The following is a 23,472-nucleotide window of genomic DNA, read 5'->3' as shown; positions in this document are numbered from 1 at the left end:
TTTTTGGCAAGCTAAAAAGATTAGATAACGTTTTGTTTATGTTAACTTCTTATTTGAATAATATAATTTTGTATATGCTAACTTCCACCTGTTTCAGTGGTTTAATTTTTTGGCCACTTGTTCCATCCTCAAACTGTATCCATCTTGATGCTTGCTTCTGAGTGTTTAGAATAAGACTTCTCACGTCTGATGTGCTCCGTCACTTTACAAATACTTTTATTTTAGCATTTGCCATTCTGTTTTATTACATTGTCTGTGAAGTACTGGAATGTATTTGTTTTTTCCATGTATTTCACAAACTGCATTTTGTTTTGTCTTGCTGCATATGAGGATGATCCCAAGAAAACAGTTCATCTGATATTGTCAGTTTTCATTTCATCCTCGCATATGGATTGGATCCAGTCTGGCCATTAGAAAAGCTTGTGGCAACCAAAAAGCTCTTGGGCAACTCTACTTACCCATAATGCATCCCTCCCTGTTACCTCAGATCTCGTTTGCCACTTAGCAAAAGACATTGTCATTCCTGTAGCTCTTGGGCAGATAAGGGTTATTTTCAATATTTAATCTTCTTGTCTGGCTATTCATTCTATTTTTATAAATCAGACTTAATCACGTTTCCCCTTTCGCTTTTAAATGACTGTTCCTTCAAGTAACCGTTTTTTTTTTATTAGGTTACTTTCCTTTTCCCTCTTGTTTACCCTTTGGGGTAGCTCTGCTACTATCTTTAGTAACTTTTCTGTTCTTTCCCTTTTACCTTCCAAAACACATTTATTAATATTTCTTCACCTTCCTCCTCACAGTTTATCTTTGTGTGTGTCTGTTCTCTGCCTTTCTATTCAATGGCTAAGAAGTCTGAAAAGCCAGTTGGCTTCAAAAAATGTTCAAAGTGTGGGCACAAGATTCCCTTTAGTGATGCACACACTTTATACATTTACTATTTTGGCCCCCTCCATTTACAGGAGGATTGTTTCATTTGTCATTCTTTCAACCACATGGCCCTGGTTGAAAGGAAAAACAAGATGATTCCAACAGGTAGGTAGCCGTCTTCATTTGGAGAGGCCATTTCTGGTAGTGACCTTAAATCTTCGAAATCTAAATCGGCTCAGTGGAGCCGTGCATCTTCTTCCCCTAAAAGCTCTGATAGAGGGAAGAAGAAACTTCCTTGCCTCCAAAAGACTCCTCGAAGCCGAGAACAAAAGTGACAAAGGCTGCAGATGAGACAACACAGTCAGACCCATCAGCTCCGACCATATCTGTTTCGGATCTGACTTCTATGACTCCAAGTTTATCGGGTAAGGATAGGTCGGAGCCATTGCATTCCGATCAGACCAGCTCGTTCAAACAGATTCTCTCTCTCTCTCTACCAAAGACCAGGCATTTTCCCTATATTGATCTGGTCTCATCCAGAGTACCATCTCTGTTTCTAAGTAAACCTAAGTCTCTTTCACCTCCTCTTCCAGCTTTACCAGGAGTCATACTGAAGAAAACATGGAATGGAAGGTTCAGAAGATTTTGTGGGTGCAAGGTATTTCTAAGTCCCCCTCAGCTCCTACCCATAAGGTCCAGGATTCTTTTAAGCCATCCAATCCCCTTAGTTCCTCCGATTTCAGGACAGGTTTCAGAGCTCCTGGATCCAACATGTTCAGTATCTTCTAACCCGGATCTGAGTATTTCCCTTTCTTCAGATTGGGACTTTGCTCAGAGCTTCTCATCATTTTCGGAGCCAGGGAGCTCTCAGAGCCATAGCGAGCCACACGGCCTTGCATGTGTTCGACTTTGGGGCCATCTGAGGGGCTGATGCACCTCAAGGCTTCTGAGCAGGTGAACTTGGCTCTGGCTTTGACCCTGAACAAGCTGTTTTCAGAGCCAGAGAGGACTGTGATCCTTTGGAGTGTTTTTTCGGGTATGGAGTCATCCCCTACTTGGGAGCAGTCAGCCTTTGGGGCTCTGGAGAGGGCAATAACTGCCTCTGCGACTAAGAAGACTCCTCCCACCTTGGATCCACCAGCTTCCCTTCTACATCCCTAGCGCTCCCATTTTGACCGTGACATTCCACAGGGACAGCAGGTCCTCAGGCCCCAGGATACGCGTAGGTATACCCCCCATTCTGATACTTTCCTGGAGTAGTCCACTGAGGAGGTCCCTCAGAACAGGATTTATAAGAGGAAACATTTGGTCTCCACTGAAGAGTTATTCATGGAGGACACAGACCTTGATGAGAGAGAAGGATCCCCTCGGTCACCTCTTGAGAATGTTTCCTTTGGGGTCATCTTGGAAATCTTGAAGAAGAGAGGTTGCTGGCAGACCAGCAATCCTTCACCTGAAGAGTTGGTGTACCTGGTGGCCTTCGGATCCCTTCCATCTACCTACTGGGTGACTCCTCCCATCGAAGAACTCATAGATTTGATCTCTCGACAGGTGTGGGACAACCCAGACTACACTGAACCAACTCCCAGGAGATAAAACAAAATAATTGTAGTGCCATATGACAAGAAATTTTGGACAAAAGGCGTTGCAGTAGATGCCATGTTCGTGGCGGCAGCTACTAAGAAGGAACTCTCAGAGGAAAGTTCCCCTATCCATCCTCCTAATAAGGATTCCAAGATGATGAATAGATGTGGGAAGTGGGTTTTCTGTTCAACGACCTTTGCCTATGATTGCTGAAATATCTTTCCCATTTTACAGAGGCATCTGGTCAAAGGGCTTTGAGATACCCTTTAGGTTGCCGTAACTGAAAGGGTTAGAGAAAAGTTTACTTCCCAGCTGGCAGACGTACATTCTGTAGCCAACTCTTCCATGAGGCTCATATCACATGCAGCTGAGGGAACGAGTAGAGCAGCAAGTTCAGGCATATCCATGAGGAGGCATGCCTGGATGTGCCTTTGCGACTTTGCAGAGCCTTTTAAGTCTTCCTTTGTCAATGCTCTGTTTGACAGCCTGTCCCTTTTTGGACCCAAGATCAAAGATATGCTAGCCAGGTGTGAAAAAGAAGCTAAGACCCTCTCTGCCATGGACATAGTTTTTCCACCCTGCAGAGACCATATCCAAAGAGTCAGAGAGATGGTGACAAAATGCGGTTCAAGAAATCACAAGGGTCTTATGACACACTTGGAGAAAAGTTCTCCAGAGGCAAAGCAGGTAACAGTTCTGGAAGATGCAGCCCTCATGGCAGAGGAGGCCCACAGAAAAAAAGGTCCAGAGAACCTTTCTTTGGGAAAACCTTCCAGCACTCCTGAATGGAGGCCCGACTGCCCACCTCTGGAGGCAATCGGGGGTTGACTACCCTGCACCGGAGAGCCTGGCTAAACATAACCACTGATGTGTGGGTGCAGAGGGTAATATACAGAGGTTATATAATACACGTTCTCCACCCCCTCCAACACCATCAAACAAGAGAATCCCAGACATCCCAGGCAGTCAAAGGGGTCATGCAGTAGTTCAGATACAGAAACTGCTAGACAAGAGAGTCATCCAAGAGGTTCCCCCAGACCAGAGAGGATTCAAAACTTTACTCATGGCTCTTTTTTAGTTTCAAAGAAATCAGGGAACTGGAGACAGATATTGGATCTCAGCAGATTAAACAAATCAATTTGATGCCAAAAGTTCCAAATGGTCACTGTACAATCCATACTACCATTTTATGGAACAGGGTGATTGGATGTGCTCCATAGACCTTCAGGATGTGTACTACCATATAAAGATGAACAGGTGCTCCAGAAGGCATTTACGCTTCCAGCTGGGAGCCAGTCATTAGCAGAGCACTGCCCTTTGGCCTCACTACCGCCCCCAGTGTTTACCAAATGCATGGCAGTGTTAGCGCCTCACCTGAGGCAACAAGGATTCCCCGTGTTTCCCTATTTGGATGACTGGCCTATTTTCCACCCTGACCAGGCATCAACTTATTTCAAGCAAGGTACTGTGTTATCCACACCTGTACAGAGCTCAGCATAACCATAAATTATGAAAAATCTCAGTTGGAACCTTCCCAAACACTGGAATTTATAGGAACAGTCCTAGATATGAGTCAAGAGAATTGCAAAGATTCCATCCTTCAAGGTACAGACATTCAGATGCCAGACTTACAAGCTGCTTCAAAACAGGATGAAAGCTGCTTGCTATATCCATCAGGCTCTGGGGTCCTGGTGGCAGCTATCACCTTGGTTCCGATAGTGAGATTTCACATGCTAATACTACAATAGCTGCTATCTGCTCAGTGGTCATTTCTTCACCACCCCATGTCCTACCAGATTCTCATCACGGACACTTGCAAAAGAAATCTTTCCTGGTGGATTCGTTTCACTCAACTAACGCAAGGCAGACCCTTTGTTCCCCCACAGCTGCAGGCCATGGTGAAGATAGACACCTTCCAGATATGGTGGATGAGGCATTATCTGGTAAAGACCGTCCATGGCACCTTGTCTGCCAGTGAGGCCAAGTTACTCATAAACATTCCAGTGATGAGGCAGGATGTGATGATTGGGCAGAGATGGGTGAAGGCTGCCAGCCTAGTCAAATAGAATTTGATATATAATTCTGGCATTTGTAAATAAATGTAAAATACAGGCATGTTTTCTTGAATGTAAAAGAATACTGTGAAATTTGGAACTGCAAAATATGTGACAACATTGCACTCTACTGGCTCAGTGAAGCATGTTGTGACCCTTTCATGTTAGAATTTGGCTCCAGTGCGTCTGGATGAAAGTTTCATGCCCATTGTTTTAAGGCTAAAGTTTATGACCAGACTTTACATGTGGATGGTGCTTTACTGCTCTGGTTTCTGTTAGTATATACATGTGAAATGTCTTCTATTGTACGTTTCTGAGCAGGTGTTAGATTGCTAAATAATGCAGTTTGTTTGCCTGGGAAAACCTAAGTGTCAACTTGATGTAATTTGGGAGGGACCCAGCAAATATGTTTGTTAGTAATGTTTAAATACTATTTCTCACAAGCGGCTTAAGCATTTTGATCTTGGATATCTAACTCAGTACTCTGCCAAAGCTCACATGTAAGTTTCTAGCACTGTGATTTTTTTTTTAGGAATAGTTAAAGCTAGTGAAGATTAATTAGGTATTTTTCTTTGAAATCAGACCAGTCCTACTGTATTATTTTAAGTTTCTGTGTGATATCTGAACTCTTAGATATCTCTGTGGTTTAGTAGTTTTGTCTTGTGTTTTAATTATTTATTATTAAATATTTTTAAAACCTTCTGCCTGTGGCTGGTTTGTGTAGAGATATGCTGTAGAGTACATTGCATATTTATAGAGGTTATTGTAATAGGCCACTCCAAAGTAAACCTTGACTGTTAGTCATGCTACCATTGGATTATAATATTGCACAGTAATAATTGGACACCCTTTTAAGGGCCTTTTAATAGTTGATATTATTAGCTGGGTGGTGGCAGAGATTACTACTGTATGGTCTGGGTAATGGGGCACAGATGGAGAATCTGTGTCAGCCTTTCCCAGGAGTGTCTGTGTGGTTGTATAACCTCTTCTCAAAGTGTGTGTGTGTGGTGTGTCAGCTACTTGGCAGGGACACAATGCACTGGTTGGACAGAGAGGGTACTGGATGTTTTAGCTTGTCCAGATAGGCTGAGACCTGAACACTATAGCTGTGCCAGTGGGGAGTCTTATTGGGGACCTGGTGAGCGAAGGAGCAACCAGCCCCAGACTGACTGTGATATCTGTGTGCACTTAAGGGAAATTGTACTTTTAGTTATCCTTTCCTCCCTTCTATGAGATGACCTCCCTGGCGTTAGTGGTGAGGATTGAGGCTCCTTGATTGCTGGGCCAGGGCACGGTTGTCACACAATGCTCCTAGTGTTGCAAGACTTTCAAGATCCTCTGCCTCGAGGAACAGTGGCGATTCAATCAGACAACATGTTGATGGCCTGATACATACAGGGAGGGACGAGATCATACCCCCTGTGTCAGAACGCACTCAGAGTGTGGCAGCAGGCAAGCTCATCCAACCGCTTTCTTGTAGCAACGCACATTCCGGAAAAGTCCAGCATAATAGCAGACAAGTTGAGCAGATCAATCCTCATGCCTCACGAGTAGTCTCTCAACCAGAAAGTGGCAGAAGACATTTTCCGTAGGTGGGGTCAGCATTGCTGCGACCTCTTTGCATCCCCCCTGAACAATAAATGCAGCAGCTACTTTGCCCTAATTCCCCCAGTGGGGGAGTCACCGAGGGATGCTCTAGCGTACGATTGGCCTCCCGGGCTACTGTATGCCCCTCCCCCCAAGTCCCTTGATTCCCAGATTTCTCCAGAAAGCAATCAGGTTGAAAAGTGCAGTAATCCTCATTGCCCTATTTTGGCCTCAACAAATTTGGTTTCCTTTCCTTTGGCCTCATCTCCTGAGAAAACCTTTGGCTCCGGATCCCACTCCAGACCTACTGTCACATCCGACAGGAATAATTCATTCCATTCTGTCCAACCTCAAGCTCTGATGTCTTGGTTTCTCCAATTCCAGTGATAGCCAGACAGTCTATGCTGTCATCCCCAGTCTGCCATATCTTACTAGCCTCTCATAAGCCTTCTACTCAAAACTTTATAAGAGCAAATGGAAAAGATTTGTATCCAAGGCTAATCAACATGATAAAGATCCCTTCACTGCACCAATCCACTTAATTCTGGAGATTTTGGCTCATATCTTTGATAATGGACCGGCTGACTTTGCGATGAAAGTGCAGTTAGCAGCAATGTCTGATCTTCATGTTGGGAAGAATAACTTGATGCTCATTTCCCACAAACTCTGCAAAGCCTTTCTGAAAGGGACCCTTTTACTAAGACTGCCTTATAAGGACCCCTCCCTTCCATGGGACCTAACCTGAGTTCTGCATTTTATTGTTCAAACCCCTTTTGAACTCCCAGCTACATGATATAAAATTTTTATCTTAAAAGACAATCTTTCTAGTAGCTATTAGTCTGCTAGAAGGATATCGGAAATTCAGGCTTTATCTTCCCAACCTCTGTACCTGATCTTCCATCAAGACAGAGTTTCCTTGCGCACCAATGTCTCCTTTTTACCCAAGGTTGTTTCAAAGTCCAGTATCAATCAGTCTGTTAACTTACCCATATTCTTTCCTAACTTAAGTAACAAAAATGAATGCGTGCTGCATTTGATGGATGTTCATAGACAGTTACGTTTTTATCTGCACGGGACAAAAGATTTTAGGAAGGCAAGTCAATTATTTATTTCCTTTGTAGGCCCTAGGAAAGACCTTCCAATATCCAAAGTTACTCTAGGAGAATGGCTATCTGATTGCATTGCCTTCATCTATACCATACAAGGTATAAATCTTCCTAGACCTGTTCTAGCTCACTCAACCAGAGGCCATGGCAACCTCCAGCAGTGTTTCAGGTAATGCATCCATGGACGACATTTGTGCAGTGCCACATGGGCTAATCATCATACCTTTATTACTCATTACAAATTGGATTTGGTCTCCAAGGGAAGGGGCTCCTTTGGTTCAGTGGTTCTGAGGAACATCCTTCCATGAGTCCACCCAAGGTAAAGGTAGCTGGGGACTGCGTCCCATACGTGAGGATCAAATGAAAATTGACAATATTAGATAAAGAAGTTATGTACTTACCATAACATTCCATCTGTATTGTCGATTTTCATTTCACTTCACATCCCCACCTTCCAGGCCCCCAGCCTTTTGCTCCTGGTAGAACGGTAAGTTCAATATTGGTGTATTACTTATTTTTTTCCATACTCCAGAAATGGTTTCACCATAATCATTGATATAAAATTCTCTGTATATACTCCTCCTTAAGATAGCTTTAGCAGACAAGATCTGAGGTAACAGAGAGAGAGATGCATTATGGGTAAGGGGAGGTGCCCAAGAGCTTTTTGGTTGCCATGAATTATTCTAACGGCCGAGTCGGATCTGCCGGATCGGATCTAAACCATATGTAAGGTGAAGTGAAAATCGACAATACAGGTGAAACGTTATGGTAAGTACATAACTTCTTTTTTTTTTTTATTTTCTGTATTAAATATTACAGCAAACTCTTGTTTTCCCAGGCCCTGAACCAACTTTATTTGGGAAGCCTAAGTTTTCCTGTATGAGAATGCATTACAAATACAAGGAAGCAACTGGTTATTTCCACACACTTAGGGCAGCACTTCGCAATCCTGATGAAGACGGAAAAGGTAAGCCTTTCCCCTTTTTATTCATTTCATACTGTGTAAAAATGTTCTGAGCCAATGTTTTTTCTGTCCATTCTTAGTCTGTGGGTTATCGAATCCAACCGGTATGAAGCCAACCATTTAGAGACTCTTCAGTCCAAGAGCTTTACCTCCTCTACCCATAATACCCTACTATAGCATGCTCTCCTCAGATCTCGTTTGCCACCGTGTTAAGCTCATGGTTGAGAGCTCTGCCAGCTTCTATCCTTTATTGCAGCAATCGCCAACCGTATTTGCACCAAGGACCGGTTTCATGCAAGACAATTTTCTACACCATCATCCGTGCATAATAAAAACATAATAAAGTACATAATATTTATTTATTTGACATTTGTTTACCAGGGTGGTCTGACTGGACTAGAAGTTCATTTTCAGCCAAGACCTGGGGCGAAAAGCTCCAAAGTACAATAAAAAGACAGATTATAGGTTCATAGGCTGGTAGTAGAATATCAGCCCTAGGGGCCTATACAAGCCTAGCCAAACAATTCCCCGGATATTTCTTCCCACAATATTTACTTCCCTGGACCCCTGTCTAACAGGGCGACTGATGTGATCCCCGGGGTGAATTTCCTATCTCCCATCCAATCGTCAGGGTTCCTCTTGAAGAGGGCCAAGGAGGTGCTCTGCTGCGCTCAGATGGTAATAATTATAATACCAAAAAAAAAGTTTACATTCTGCTTAACAACATAACATTGATCTACTATGGTTGAGAGGTGCACAAACCTAATGGCAACCTTATTGACTTTCTAAGTTTATGAGAGCAATATTTAAAATCTGTCCATATTATTTATTTAAAATCTGTCATTATTTGTGTCCAGATTTATTGTGCAAGAGGTTGAGTGGTATAGTCAAGAGGTATGTAAACCTAATGGCAATCTTATTGACTTTCTAAGTTTATAAGAGCAATATTTAAAATCTGTCCATATTATTTGTGGCTCTGTCCAAATTTATTGTGCAAGAGGCTGAGTAGTTTGGTCAAGAGGTATGCCAACCTCACTGCTGCTGCTGCCAGGGATCACTTTCACTCCTCTCTCTCTCTCTCTCTATGATATACACACACACACACACACACACACACTCTACTGCTTTCATGCAAACATTCACTCACACATGCAGACAGAAACACACACACAGTCTCTCTTGCTTTCATGCACGCATTCACTAACACAAGATTGCTCTCACTCTCAATCTCTTACACACTGTCTCTCTTGCTTTCATGCATGCATTCACTCACACATGTAGACAGAAACATACACACACCCCTTTTTTGGTTTCCGTGACTTTTATTTTACACTTGCTTAACAGCAAAAGTGCTGTTTAGCGAGTGTACAATAATCGCTCGATCAATCTCGCTGCTCACTCTCTCTCATACACACGCAGTCTCTTTTTCTTTCATACACACACACACGCACACACACAGTCTGCTTTCATGCATGCATTCACTCACACATGCAGACAGACACATAAACGCATTCATACACATACACACATTCACTTTTTCATTTCACTCCATGTCTGGCGACCCGGTACCAAATGATCCACAGCCTGGTACCACTCCATGGCCCGGTGGCTGATTACTGCTGCTTTATTGGATAGTTTTTCTTTCTTTTTTTTTTTTGGCTAATTATCTGATTTTTCCCCTCTATCCTGTGTGTAGTAGCTTAGTGTTAGGATTTTTAGGCATAAAGTTTGTATAGCTGTAGGTTTTTCTTGTTAGGTACATTGTGTATGTGTTTGGCTTTCCCTCCTTTATTACCATTTTCTTAAACAATAGTCTGTATTTAGTTGTAGTTACCAGCTGTTCTTAATTATTAGTAGTTCATGTTACTAGGCAGTAGCAGTTAATATTGTATTGCTTGTATTTTCCTAGTTAGAAAAGTAGGTAGATAAGTTTTTGTTTCTAGCTGTTTGTGATACTGTGTGTTAGTGTGGCTTTTTCCTGGACATGGACAAGGCTTCAGAGTTAAGAAATGCATTTCATGTGGGCATAAACTGCTAGCACAGGATGCCACAACAAATGTGTATATTGCTTGGGTGTTGCCCATTTGGAGACTGAGTGTCAAGCATGCACTGCCTTTGCCACTCATGTTCTTAATGAAAGATGGGCTAAGCCTGTCATGAAGGGCCTGTTTCCGCCTTCCACTGCTTCTTCCTCCTCTCCCTCCCTTAGTAAGAAGATAAAATGGGGGGAAGGATAGATCGATGGACAAAGACTGAAGTCCTGTGGGAAAGAGTGAGAGGATCACAAACAATCCTCTTAATCTGTTGAGGGACAGCCAGAGCCAAAGGTATGTCACCTTTTGGCCTATCCAGCTCCAACCTCCTTTGGGTCCATCTATGCTGACTTGGCCCAGATCTTCGGTACTGCTAGTGTCAAAGTCTTCCCATTTTGGCCATTGACCCTACTGCTTCTTTTAGCAGACTGCAGACTCCCTTGTGCCCCATTACTGCTGTTGATTTTTCTCTGGGATCATACCCCTATCCCCCTCAGGTCCACTCTTCACTCTTTTAGATCTGCTCATCAAACCCATTGACCTGCAAGAGTTGTCCAAGCCACCTCCAGGTTCTTCTTCATCTAGATCTGTCAGGTCAGTCAGGAGCTTCCAGCTTTTAGATCTGGAACAGGTAATGTGAACCTTCCTTTAGACTGAGATCCAGCTAGATATCATCCCTGCTTCTTTGGTTGTGAAGGCTGAGGTTTTGGCTTCCAGAATTGTTGCTCCTTCAATCCCCTTGATTCCAAGGTGTTCAGGTCCAGCTTTGCTGCCTTCCTCCCGGTGGTGCTGACTCCATCCAAGGTTTTTTTTTTTACTGTTCCGCTGTCAGAGCCAGGGTTGCTTTGGAGCCAAATGTTCAGAACTGGTGCCCTGGGGTCGGGAATGACCTTCCGGGTCTTGGTGTCATCTTTAGCTGTGCGTGCTTTGGCTCCGGAGAACTGAGCTAAAATCTTGATGTCTGAGTGGGTTGAGTAGGCACTGGAAACTAGTGTCTCACTCGGGTCCATGGATCTGAATAGAGCTGAGTCTGGTTGTCTATGTTGTGAAGAGGATCCTCTCCAGTTTGGAAATGGAAGCTCTGGCAAATACTTCTCTCTTTCTGTCCAGTATGTGCATGCAAATCTACATCAGTTGCCTCTAGGACAGCCCACACATTTGTGTCCCCAGGTTCCCCTACATTCAGCACCCCGCACTATATCTGTGTCTCTTCTTGCCTCATGTCTAAGGAGGAGCATGGTAGGAGCAAGTGCAGGAAAAAAACAGTTGGATTCCTCCAAGGAATCCCTCATCATGGACACTGACCTCAATGAAGGGAAGGGTTCTCCCAGATCCACCCCTCCCCCATGATTACTGGCCCTTTGATGATTTACTTGAAGTGCTGAAATAGCATAGTGGATGGACCACAGAAACTCCTTTCCTACAGGAGTCAGTTTCTGGAGGCCTTTTGCTCAGCCCCATCTATGTCCTGAGTGGTCCCTCCTCTGAATGCCCTTATAGACCTGGTGTTGCAGAGGGCTTGAAGGGAACCCATTTTGATGAAACTAATCCTCAGGAAACAGGTTGACATTTTTGACCCTCCCAAGAGCAAAACCTACTGGAGTAAGAGCCTGTTTGTGGATGCTAACTTGATTTTGATGGCCGCTAAAAAGGACATCTCTGAAGAGAATTCTTTGCTCTCTCCACCCAACTAGGACTCTTGGGAAAGCACAGATATGCTTCAGCCACCTTCATTTTACTTGTACTGAATCATCATGCCCATTTGACAAGGCTTTAGTGCAGGGGTGGGCAAACATTTTGATTCGTGGGCCACATTGAGTTCTAACATTTGACAAAGGGGCTGGAACAGGAGCAGATAGATGGCATGCTTTGAAAACATCACCTCATTGGGGGAAAAATACACATCTTGGGATATGGAGAAAACTTGTGCTTTAATTTCCAATGAAAATGAAGAAAAGCTTTACAATAAAATCTTTGACTTCGAAATGAGTCTTTAAACACTGAAAATCAAATAAATGACCATTTTATTTTAAAGCACTGAAAGTTCTGTTATCCTTCAGGATATCGCCATCACTCTCCTCCTGACTGTCTTTTTTTTCAAAAACGGTAGGAGATGCAGATGTACTTGTCCTGTTCCATTTATTCAATTTGTTTCCCTGGTGCCAAAAGTCAACAACGACCAGTGCAAGGACAAAACAGTTGCAGCAAGTCAGTCTGTGAAGCGTTATATTTGATCTGCGCACACTGTTTATTTTAACAACGTGCGTATCACGGAGACACACACATTTTAATGGGAGCAGTGTTGTTGGTCTCCTTTTTTAGCCAGCGCATCAAAGTCTGGAGTTAGTTTTGTTGTGGCGATTCTCAGGATGGATCTGAGGTGTAGGTCTGTTAACTTGGATCTGTGGCTGGCTTTGTTGATGTTCATGACACTGAAGGTCTGTTCACACACGAAGGTAGAGCCGAACAAAGCCAACATCATCTGCGCTTTTCGCCTTAGATTTGGAAACGCGGCATCATTGAGTGAAGCATAGAAGTCATTTAGTTTCAGAGAGCTGAACTTCTCTTTTAAGGCAAGGTCGGACTGAAGGTCGATCAGTTCGAGCTGAAGCTCCTCTGGAGCTGTTTCGGGGTCTTGTGACAGAGGAAAGGCCACCAATTGAAGTGACTTGTCAATTTTGTCGAAATCCAAAAACCGACGGCAGAATTCTCCGTGCAGTGCATCTAGTGACTCACTGTATTTCTTTACTTTTGCTCCGGCCTCTTTCAGCGTGGCTAGTCTAGGAAAATGAGTGAATGACTTGTTCAAAATCTGCCTGGAGAATAAAGCCAGCTTGGATTTGAAGGCTTTCACGTTTGTGTACATGTCATGCACAAACTGCTCCTTCCCCTGCAGTTTCACGTTGAGCTCATTCAAGTGTGAAAATACGTCTGTAGCAAACGCAAAGTCAGACATCCAGCTCTTGTTGCTCAGCTCAGGAAATTCATCAGTCTTCCCCTTTCCCCTGCCGCTCCAAAAACATGCCAATCTCCTCTTTGAGCTCCCACACTCGTTGAAACACTTTGCCCAAACTCAACCAGCGGACACGGGAGTGATAAAGCAGGTCCTGGTGATCCGCATCAGTTTCCTCCAGGAACGCAATGAACTGACAGTGCTGAAGTCCCCGTGTGCGTATGAAGCTGTAACACCGATTTACATAGAGATTCCTGGTGGATGATGCAGTGGAGGAAAATGACATCCTGGTCAGGGTTTTTATCTTTCACTTTATTCTGGATTCTCCTCAGCAGGCCAACGTTTTTTCCCGTTAAATTCGGAGATCCATCTGTGGTGACGTTAACAAGCTTACTCCAGGGAAGCTTCATGTTTTCGATGGCAGCAGACACCCGTTCAAACAAGTCCTCTCCCCGTGTTTGTCCTTTCAGAGACTCCATTGTCAAAAACTCCTCCGTTATTTCAAAAGTTTCGTTGATTCCTCGGATAAAAATGAGGAGCTGAGCAGTGTCTTTGACATCGTTGCTTTCATCCAGTGCTAAAGAATAAAAAGTGAATGACTTCGCCTTTTGTTTAATCTGCTGGTGATATCTTCATCTATTAGTTCCACACGCAGTCACTGTCCGCCGTGATAAACTGATTTTCTCAAATTTGTCTTTGGTCTCCGGGCACAAAATACCTGCTGTCTCTACCATACATTCTTTTAAAACTCGCCCTCAGACAGTGGTTTGCTGGCCTTTGCTATTTTGAATGAAAGCATAAAACTGGCCTTGGTACTTGACTCTTGAATGGCAGTTTGACGGTGAAAAAAACTTTGCTGAGCCTTCAAATTAGCTGCCACCTTCTCAGCAGCAGCTTCCCGTTCTTTTGTTGAGAGCTTGCTAGCATAATTAGCGTGCTTTGTGGCAAAGTGACGGCTAATATTATACTCTTTAAAAACCGCCACAGTTTCTTGGCATATCAGGCAAACAGCAGATGATCGGTGTTCAGTGAAAAAATATTTAGTTGTCCACTCCTTATTGAACACTCGACATTCTCTGTCCACTTTCCTTTTCTTGGGTCCGCTCATCTTCATAGAGGGGCGGTGGGTCAAAGGGTAAAGTGCAAACGTGGAGTAATAGGCCTACGCTTCACCTCAACAAAGCCAATATATCTAGAGTGCGCCATCTAGTGAGGAAACATCAGAATTGCAGGGGAAATAAAACATTAACAAGGTTAATTTATTAAATTTTTTCAAGTTTTTCGGGCCGAATCAAAACGTTTAACGGGCCGCATGTGGCCCCAGGGCAGTAGTTTGCCCATGCCTGCTTTAGTGTGACCTTGCACTGAAGTGTCAAAAGATAAGTCTCAGCATCCTCCAAATGCTCAGAAGAATATGGAGGTTCAGTTGTGTAATACGCAGTTCATACAAAATATCTCCTTGAATCTGCTCTCCAACACAGCTGATAAGACATCCTGCACAGCAGTCACAAACATTACCATGTACCATTATGCCTGGTTGCATCTAAGGAATTTTCTAGACTGCTTTAAAGTTTCCTTTTTTATGTTCCTTTTGATATTTATTCATTATTTGTCCCAAAGGCCTTCGTTGAAGGTTGGGCGTTGAGCTGGCACCTCGGCATTTCATAAAAATCTACTGCCAATCATTAGCGGACCAGAGTTCCGTTGTGGTGACCCCTTACCGGGAAAAAGCCGAAAGACAAACAACAACAACAACAACTTTTGTCCCAAAGATCAGAGAGCTGCTGACTAGGAGTGAACAAGACAGAAAGATGCTGTCTGCCACTGGAGTTCATTTTCTGACCCCCTCAGTGGTCGGTAATCTAGGAACCAGAAGGGTGGAAAGTTCCTTTTTTTTTCCTTAGTGTGGCAACCTTCCCAGAAAACTCATAGTGAAGGTTCTTACCACTGTGGCAGGGCAATAAAAAAAAACAGGGCTTCTTTGGGGCTTTTTTAAGGAAGCCCTTCCAGCATCCCTGAATGGTTACCTGACTGCTTTACTCTGGAGGCAGTCAGGGGTTGTTTTCTCTCCACCTGAGAGTTGTGTCCAGAGTTTATACATTTCTCTTTTTCTTTACTTCAAGAGACTCCCATAAATCCCTTCCAGGTGTACCACCCCACCAGGGAAGGGATGCAGCAGTGGAAATTCAAAAACTGGTTATCAACCAACTCATCCTACATGTCCCACCAGACCAGTGAGGATCTGTGGTCTGTTCCAGATTCTCTTTGGTTCTGAAGAAAGACAAGGACCTAAGACCCGTTCTGGAGCTCAGCAAGCTGAACCTCTTTGTCAAGCAGACCAAATTTGGGTTGATCATACTGCAGTCCATTCTGTCTCTCCTGAGGAAGGATGACTGGATGTACTTGGTGAATCACAAGGATGCCTAGTATCATATAAAGATAGAGGCACTCTAGGAGGTTTCTGCACTTTTGGCTGAGGGTCAGACATGACCAGTTTCAGAAATCCAAGATGGTTGCACATTGATTAACCAGTTAATTATAGCTCTCGCAGTGTGAAAAACAAAAACTCAACAGAGAAGGCCAGTAGACTTGGGTTTATAGGTAAATTGCAGAAACTGGCTAGTAGACTTTGAATGTTTTTTAATGTGGAGCTTTTCTCACCGTGCCTCTTTGAAAATGGGCATGCATCCAGTCGGACTATCCCAGTCAACAAATGTAAAATAAAGTAAGTAAATGGGTGTACTGCCTGGATGCCAGGAAGAATATAGAGTACCTGGAAAAAATCTGCTACAAAATGTGAGGAAGAAACATTGACTGGGAAAAGTCCTGTAGCTGTTCATCAAAAGCAATGCAACCTCCAGACATGAATTCCAGTAACCTACAGGAAGATACAAGACAACTGCACACAGACCTGGTTAAAATAAACAAAACTCTGATGGAGTACATCTACTCAAACAGCAAAAGCTGGAAAACAGAAGAAGCTTTAAATAAATATTCAAATGAGGTGATAAACTGAAAAATCAAAGGCCGAAATGAAAAGGCTGGCTGAATCTGAGAATGCTCAGGAAGAGATGTTCGAAAAATAAAATTAGAGGGCAGAGCATTTAGGTAAACCCTTAGATTTTCAGCTATACAAAACAAGCTGGAAGGAACAGACTGCATTAATTTTATGAAAGCACAAATAAACAACTGGACTGGTATTCCACAGCAGTTGTTAGTTGAAAAGGCACTTTGTGTGTAGGCTGCAAACCTGATGAGAAAGCAACCTAGACCTTTAATAGTAAAGATGCAATCCTCCCAGCAGTAGGAGTTGATTTTGACAAAACTGTGACAGAAGGATAAAGTACTAGTAGTGGGAGACAGAGTGTTTGTGGAGAATGATTACTCACTGTACACCAGGCAGAAGAGAAGCAAATTTATTCCACTATTCAGGGAATGTCGAGACACAGGTGTGAGATTCAAACTGCTGTACCCAGTTGTTTTCAGAGTATTCTTCCCTGGAGAGACAAAATCATTTTTTGATGAATTACATGCTAAGGAGGTAATATAAAAGTTTGTCCAACAAAAATTGAGCTGTGAAACAGAAAAAGACTGTCCTCCTTGTTCTTCTGGCAATAAAGACCACAGAGAGACTGTACCTGTGAAAACCTTTCCCATGTTTCATCACAAAATATTGGAGTGAAGGAAGGGAGAAACCAGAGTTGCCTAGAAGAATCAAGAGTACATTGGAAATGAAGGAGAGACAGGAATTGGGAGTGGAGATGAACAGTAATAAAACCAGTATCTTAATGTGGAATTACTATGGAATAAATATATGTGTGAAAAAAATCTGGATGTATTGGGACTTTTTCAGAATTTGTTGGACTTTTGAGGGACTCTAAAGCATATGCCCTACTTCATGACATTAATGTTCAAAAAATGTTTTGAGGTGGGAGAAAGTTTAACTGTAAGTACTTAAATTGTTGTTCTTACTAGCACTGTTTTTGTGGTGTATGGTTTTCTTTGCATGCTATGAAGTAAACTTTTCTTAGTTATTTTTAAGTGTAATGGTGATTGTAAACAGGTGCTGCTGTTTTTTTTTCTTTTCTTTTCTTTCTCCCTTATTGTTCAGTTTTAAGAAATGTAGGCAATGCAGTGAAAAAAGCCTGGTTAAAAGAACATGACAAAGTAAAAATTAATGTGTTCTCTCTCATTCTTGCATGGGGAAATGACTGGATTATAAGGACCTTAGATTGATTTAGTAGCAGGTTTTAAGATTAAGAAAGTAAATGAAAAATAATATTGAATATTATGAGGATTTTTTCTAGCAAATACAAGTATGCTCAGTAGCAGTTCTGCAGCTAGCTGTCAAATTTCCATGGAAACAATCTGATAAAGAGAAACTGGCTACAGGCTGGTGGACAGTGACTAGCTGAAGAAAAACGAGAAGAGAAATTGGGTAAGACTTAATGTTCTCTGAAAGCATTCAGGGGTTTTCCCAGCTGGGAGAGCTATAAAGAAAAGACCAACACTTAGCACAGGCTGCACCATGCATCTCTTAACCTTTCTTTTAGGTTAACTCAGGTTTGTGACTTTTGTTCCTGTTAGGAGGGTACAACTTCAGTGTTTGAAGATGTACATAGTTTTGTGTGCTAGTATTAAGTTAAAAGGTTTTTAGGGGGCATTGGGGTTTTGTTTGTTTGAGGGCTTTCAATAAAACAAAAAAGTTTTGTAAGATGTGACATAGGCTCAAATGGATATGGAAAGAAACAACTGTATAAAAGTTCAAAATGTCAAACAAGGTATTCATGTAACACAAAAGCTGGAACTAGACATTTAACAAAAAAAGGTGTTATACATAAACAGTGGGAATAACTTTTTAATGCAGTTATGCTTTCTGCAATGTCTTTAAATTTCAATGGTCTCACAGATAAATACACAAAAGAAAGAATAGTGAACTATGTTAAAAAATGTAGAGTGCAAATAGCTATGTTACAGGAGACACACTTATAAAGAACTGAACATGTGAATTTGATAAAGAAAGGTTTTCAGGGTGGTTATTCAGTGGAATACCTGGGACAAAGGAAAAGAGGAGTACTTATATTAATTGCAAGAGGAGCTCTAACAGTGATAGAATAAGATGAAAAAAAGATAATGGCAGGTTTGTAGTGTGAATGGGCTACTGGGCAAGGAAGAGGATTACACTGGCATGTATTTATATTCCAATAGAGAACCAAAGGCACGACAAACTGGATAACACAAACAACTTGACAAACGGCAACCACGAACTGAATAAAGGTTTTAATGAACCAATAAAAGCACAACAATCACCACACTATAATTCCTTTAAGCGCTTTTACAAACTTCTTCAGAAGTAAAAAAACAACAGCAGCTGCAGGTAATTTAAATTAAAAAGTGCGGGAAAAATTTTTGACATAACTTTCTTTTTTTTTTTTTTTTTTTTTTTTTTTTAAAGAGAAATGTCATTTCTCTTTAAAAAAAAAAGCTATGTCAAACATTTTTCCCGCACTTTTTAATTTAAATTACCTGCAGCTGTTGTTGTTTTTTACTTTTGAAGAAGTTTGTTCTTAGAACAAACGAAAAGCGCTTAAAGGAATTATAGTGTGGTGATTGTTGTGCTTTTATTGGTTCATTAAAACCTTTATTCAGTTCGTGGTTGCCGTTTGTCAAGTTGTTTGTGTTATGTATTTATATTCCACCTGAAACGGCTATTCTGCCTGAAACTGACTGCTTTAATGGAGCTTAAGAAATTTATTTCTTGGAGAAATAAGTTTTCAGCAAGGAATATTACTTATAGGTGGGGACTGAAATGTGATTTGCAACAGGGAAGATGGGTCTGGGGGGCCCAGAAGGGAAAGTATAGCAAAGGAGAAATTTATGAAAATATTTGGCATGGAAGATATGAATTCACTAATAGGAGTTCTGAGGGAATTTACATATTTTTCCCCCAAGTTATAAAAACAAGCTAGGCTAGACAGAATTTACATTTCACAGGAACATGTGCATTTAATTGAAGGTCTTGACACGCACCCAGTAACTATTTCAGATCATGCGTCATTAATAACTAAAATAAAAACACAGAGTAATGAAATAAAAATGAAACACCGACTCTTTCTCACCTATCTGTTGAAAAGAGAGGAGTTTAAAGAATGGATAGTAGAGGTTTTTCAGGGGCTTATTAGAGAGGATAGAAACTTCTGAAAATAAAGCTGGGGAGTGGAATACAATTAAGGTGGAATTTAAAAATAGGGTTGAAATAAAAGAAAAGGAGCTAAGATTAAGAAGTAACAATTATTTAGAGGGACTTTCAAATGTTAAAGTATTACAGAATATAGGGAATCTCACAGAACAAGATCAACTGTAGATTGCTAAGCAGAAAATAAGGGATTACCTTGATAATTTGCACAAGTTTAGAAAGACTGCTGTTAAGCAACTGTTTTTTGATCATAACAGTAGAGCACAAAAACTTTTAGCATGATGACTCAAACAACAGACAGTAGAAAGAGCTGTCACCAAGCGTAGGGAGCCTATAACAAGTAAGGTAACAAGAGAACCTGTAGAGGTTTTAGAAATGTTTTGGAAATTTTATGAGTCTGTATAAAGCCGAGAAATATAGTAATCAAGAAAATATACAAATTGAAATTTTATGGAAGAATTAAATATGCCATGGTTAGAGGTAGATGAGGCTCAATTATTAATGGTTAGAGGATAGGAGGAGATGAGATAAAAATTGTGATGTATAACCAATCTACAGGAATTGATGGTATTCCTGTGGATGTTTGGTAGCTAGCAGGTGAAAAAAAGATCTGGAAGGTTTAGTTTAACAGTATTTTGAGATTAGGAGAAGTACCAACATCCAAAAACAGTGGTAGCTGTAATACCCAAAGAGGGTAAAGATACATCAGACCCAGCTTCATACAGGCCCGTTTTAATACTAGGCCATGATTATAAGCTGTTCATTTCTATAATGACTAAAAGAATGACAAAAGTAATGTAGAAAATGGATAGATTTGGATCATTGTGGTTTTGTGGAGAGGACAATATTGACAGAACACTGATGATCCAGAGGGAAGCAGAATGTAAGAAGAATTGTTGGTGGGTCTTGATGCAGAGAAAGCATTTGACAGAGTAAGCTGGGGATTTATAAGCAGGGAATGGAAGCATTTGCATTTCCTGAAAAAATTACAAGGTTGATTAAGAGGATATATGAAGGATCGGAGGCGAAAATTTAAGTAGATGGGGTCATCTCTGATGATTTCTACTTGAGACCCAGGCTGGGGTGTCCTCTTTCCCCTTTGTTCTTTGCATTATATTTAGAACCACTGGCAAAGAAAATAAGTGACTCAGAAATTCAAGGGTATAATTTGTATGGTAGTCAAGAAAAACTGGCTCTGTTTGCTGATGATATTCTTTTATACCTGACAAAACCAGAGACATTAGTGTTGTGGTACAATTTGAGACAATTTCATATCTTTTTGGGATACAAAATGAATGAAGCTAAAATGAAGGCAATAGCAGTAAATTATGTGCCTACACACAAATTGGTTCAGCAACATACGTATTTATGGGTACGTGATAAAATGAAGTATTTAGGAGTATGGATTAAAAATTAATCTGGTGTGGCAGCTAAGGATAATGTGGGAAGAGACTAAACAAAAAATAATACAAAAACCGAGAAACCTGAAGCTTTGTTATATGGATATGGATAGTAATCCAAAAAGTAAACTGAGAATATTCCAGTGCCAACTTACACAAAGTGTACTAACCAGGGGCTGAGTAAAGGCACGTTTGAAGAATCAGGCAAACCAGAACCAGGCAGAATTGTCACTTTTATTCATAAACTTAAAATGGTTATGGATAGTAAGATACAAGCAGTCAAAATGTTTTTAGTCCCTGTAGTCTTAAACACAGGTCAGGCATATTTTTATTAACCAGAGGAAAAATTGTGGATAGTAATTAATAAAGAGATGAAATACTTTATTTTGGAGGGTAAAGACAGCAAGAGTCAAGTAGGATAAGCTGATTCTTCCAGTAGATCAGGGCAGATTGGGATTATCCAGTTTGAAGGGGTATTTCAGAGCTGCACAGTTGTGTCTCCTATACATAATGCAAGCAGAAAACTATAAATCAAAGTGAAAAGGAGGAGAGACTGGGATTTTGAATGCAGGCCTTTAAGGATAATAGCCATAATCATACAGAATATTATATCCATAAAGTAGCAGAAAGTATTCTGAGAACTAAGCCAACACGGAAGTGGAGAAAGGAGATTCTGCCAATAGCATGACTGCAATTAGGCATATAGACATTAGGGGGCTTGAATTTATTGGAGAAAACTGGCAAAGGAGCCAAGGTTGTTGTGTCTTTCGGCTTTTCCCGGTTAGGGATCGCCACAGCTGAACTTCGGTCCGCTAATGATTGGCAGTAGATTTTTACATGCCGAGTTGCCAGCCCTGATGCACAACCTTCAACAAAGGTATGCCCATTCACGCATGTCTCCACACAGAAGACGCTCTACTGTGAGACAACAACGCTGTTGGGAGCAAATAAGTAGAGAGGGAAGGTAATAGAATGGGAAGAGGCCAAGAATTTATTTGGACTACAGGTTAGAGTTTGCCTTCCCTATCAAGGATTGATATCAGAGTATAGGTAAAGAGAAAGAAATAGGGTGGTCCTAAACAAAAGACCAGTACTGGTAGAATTTTTAGTAGAATGTAGAACAGAAGCTGCCATTAAAAAAAAAGGAATAATTAGTAGAGCATATATATTATTGCATGATAGCTATTGAAATCAACTCAGAGGAGGTTAGAAAGGATTGGGAAAGAGATTGGATAAGAAATTCACAAAAAACAATGGGAGAATATATGTATATCTCTCAAATATGCAACAGAATCCAGAAGATTTAGGATTTTTGCTTGTAAATGTTTACATGCATATTTGTATACTGCAAGGAGACTCCAGACAATTTTTCATCAGACAGCAAATGTTGGCGGTTTGGCGGGGAAGAAAGAGCTACTTGGGAACACATTTTCTGGTAGTGTGGTGGACTGGAAGACTTTAAGGATTCCCTGCAGGATGCACTGTAGGAGATGCTGCGTGGGAAGATTGATGTGATGAGGGAGATAATTTTTCTGAGCTATGATACAGAATAGGAATTGCCCAGACATGGTAAAGCCTTGTTGTGTCTAATTATGATGGCTGCCAAAAAAACAAGTACTATACAATGAAATTTAAAATCTAAACCAACTGTATTACAACTACTGAATATAGTAACAGAAATAAAACAACTGGAATTGGGATATTTAGAAAAGGGTAGGAATAAACTACATAGGAAAAATGGAAATTGTGGGAACAGTACATACAGGGGAGGAAGGCAGGACTTAATGAGCTATGTAATGTTTGATTGAAAGTGATTGAGTAGATTATAAGTGATGTATAATGTTTGCAACTGGGAGTGTGTCATTATGGTTTGTGATGTAAAATACTTGCAGCTAGGATTGTGTCGGTGTGATTTGTGTTCATTTATATAAATGTATTGATGTCCTTCAAGGATGCATCTGCAGTCCTTACATATGGGTTGTCCTGCCTCAGGCAGCCCTTCGGTCGGCCGGATTCCAAAGTCTGGGTCCGGCGTCGGCTGATGTTGCCCTTTCCCCGACGTCAGAGCGCCTGGGGTATAAAAGCGTCAGCCGACGCCATCTTCCTCAGTCTTTCTTGCCGTGTGGTGCCTGAAGCAGAAGCAGTTCGCAAGTGCCGGTCGGCCAGTTCCTGTAACTTCAGCTACCGAAGACTTCAAAAGCTAAGTACCCCGTTGGGGACTCTTTCTTGCCTCAGCCGATGTCAGATCAAACGCTTAAAGTTAATAATTGCTTAACTTGTGGGAAACAAATACCTCATAAGGATTTCCATTCTTACTGCCTCCCCTGCCTAGGCCCAGACCACGATGTCTCGGCCTGTACTGCCTGTGCCTCCTTCAATCGACGCACTCTTAGGCGTCGGGCGGAGTTTGCAGAGGAATTTTTTGGGGCTAGTTACTGTTATAATATGCCATCGGAGACTCCGACTTCACATTTAACCAAAAAACGGAAGGGCAAGGACCGACGCACGCGGACCGTGGTTTCGGCTGAAATCACCCCTAGGCCTACCGCGAGTGTCTCGATCTCGGCTGAAACCGAGTCCTTGGTACTTCTGACCGGCGAAACCGCACAACCGACTACCTCGGCCCCGGAGGCCTCTTCTGAGTCGGTAATAGAATTTCCCTCAGAAACCGGTGTTCTGGAAACTTCCGACACCATTTCCCTGGACAAAACTACGCCAGCACGTGGAG

The 23,472-nt window shown here is 41.7% G+C and overlaps 1 protein-coding gene across 1 annotated transcript in view; it reads left to right on the top strand.

Annotated features, from left to right (window-relative positions):
* Positions 1 to 23,472, top strand: part of INPP5F (inositol polyphosphate-5-phosphatase F) — a 1,563,976-nt gene that overhangs the window by 1,436,833 nt on the left and 103,671 nt on the right. The window contains exon 16 of the mRNA XM_044056075.1: positions 8,037 to 8,165. Within this exon, the coding sequence (XP_043912010.1) occupies positions 8,037 to 8,165 (129 nt within the window). The remainder of the gene's footprint in view (positions 1 to 8,036; positions 8,166 to 23,472) is intronic.

This window comes from Protopterus annectens, chromosome 14.part0 (assembly GCF_019279795.1).
Source record: "Protopterus annectens isolate FY-2018-M chromosome 14.part0, PAN1.0, whole genome shotgun sequence".
Lineage (NCBI taxonomy): Eukaryota > Metazoa > Chordata > Ceratodontiformes > Protopteridae > Protopterus > Protopterus annectens.
Note: the sequence above shows the minus strand (reverse complement) of the source record. Positions and strands in the feature narration are given on the sequence as shown.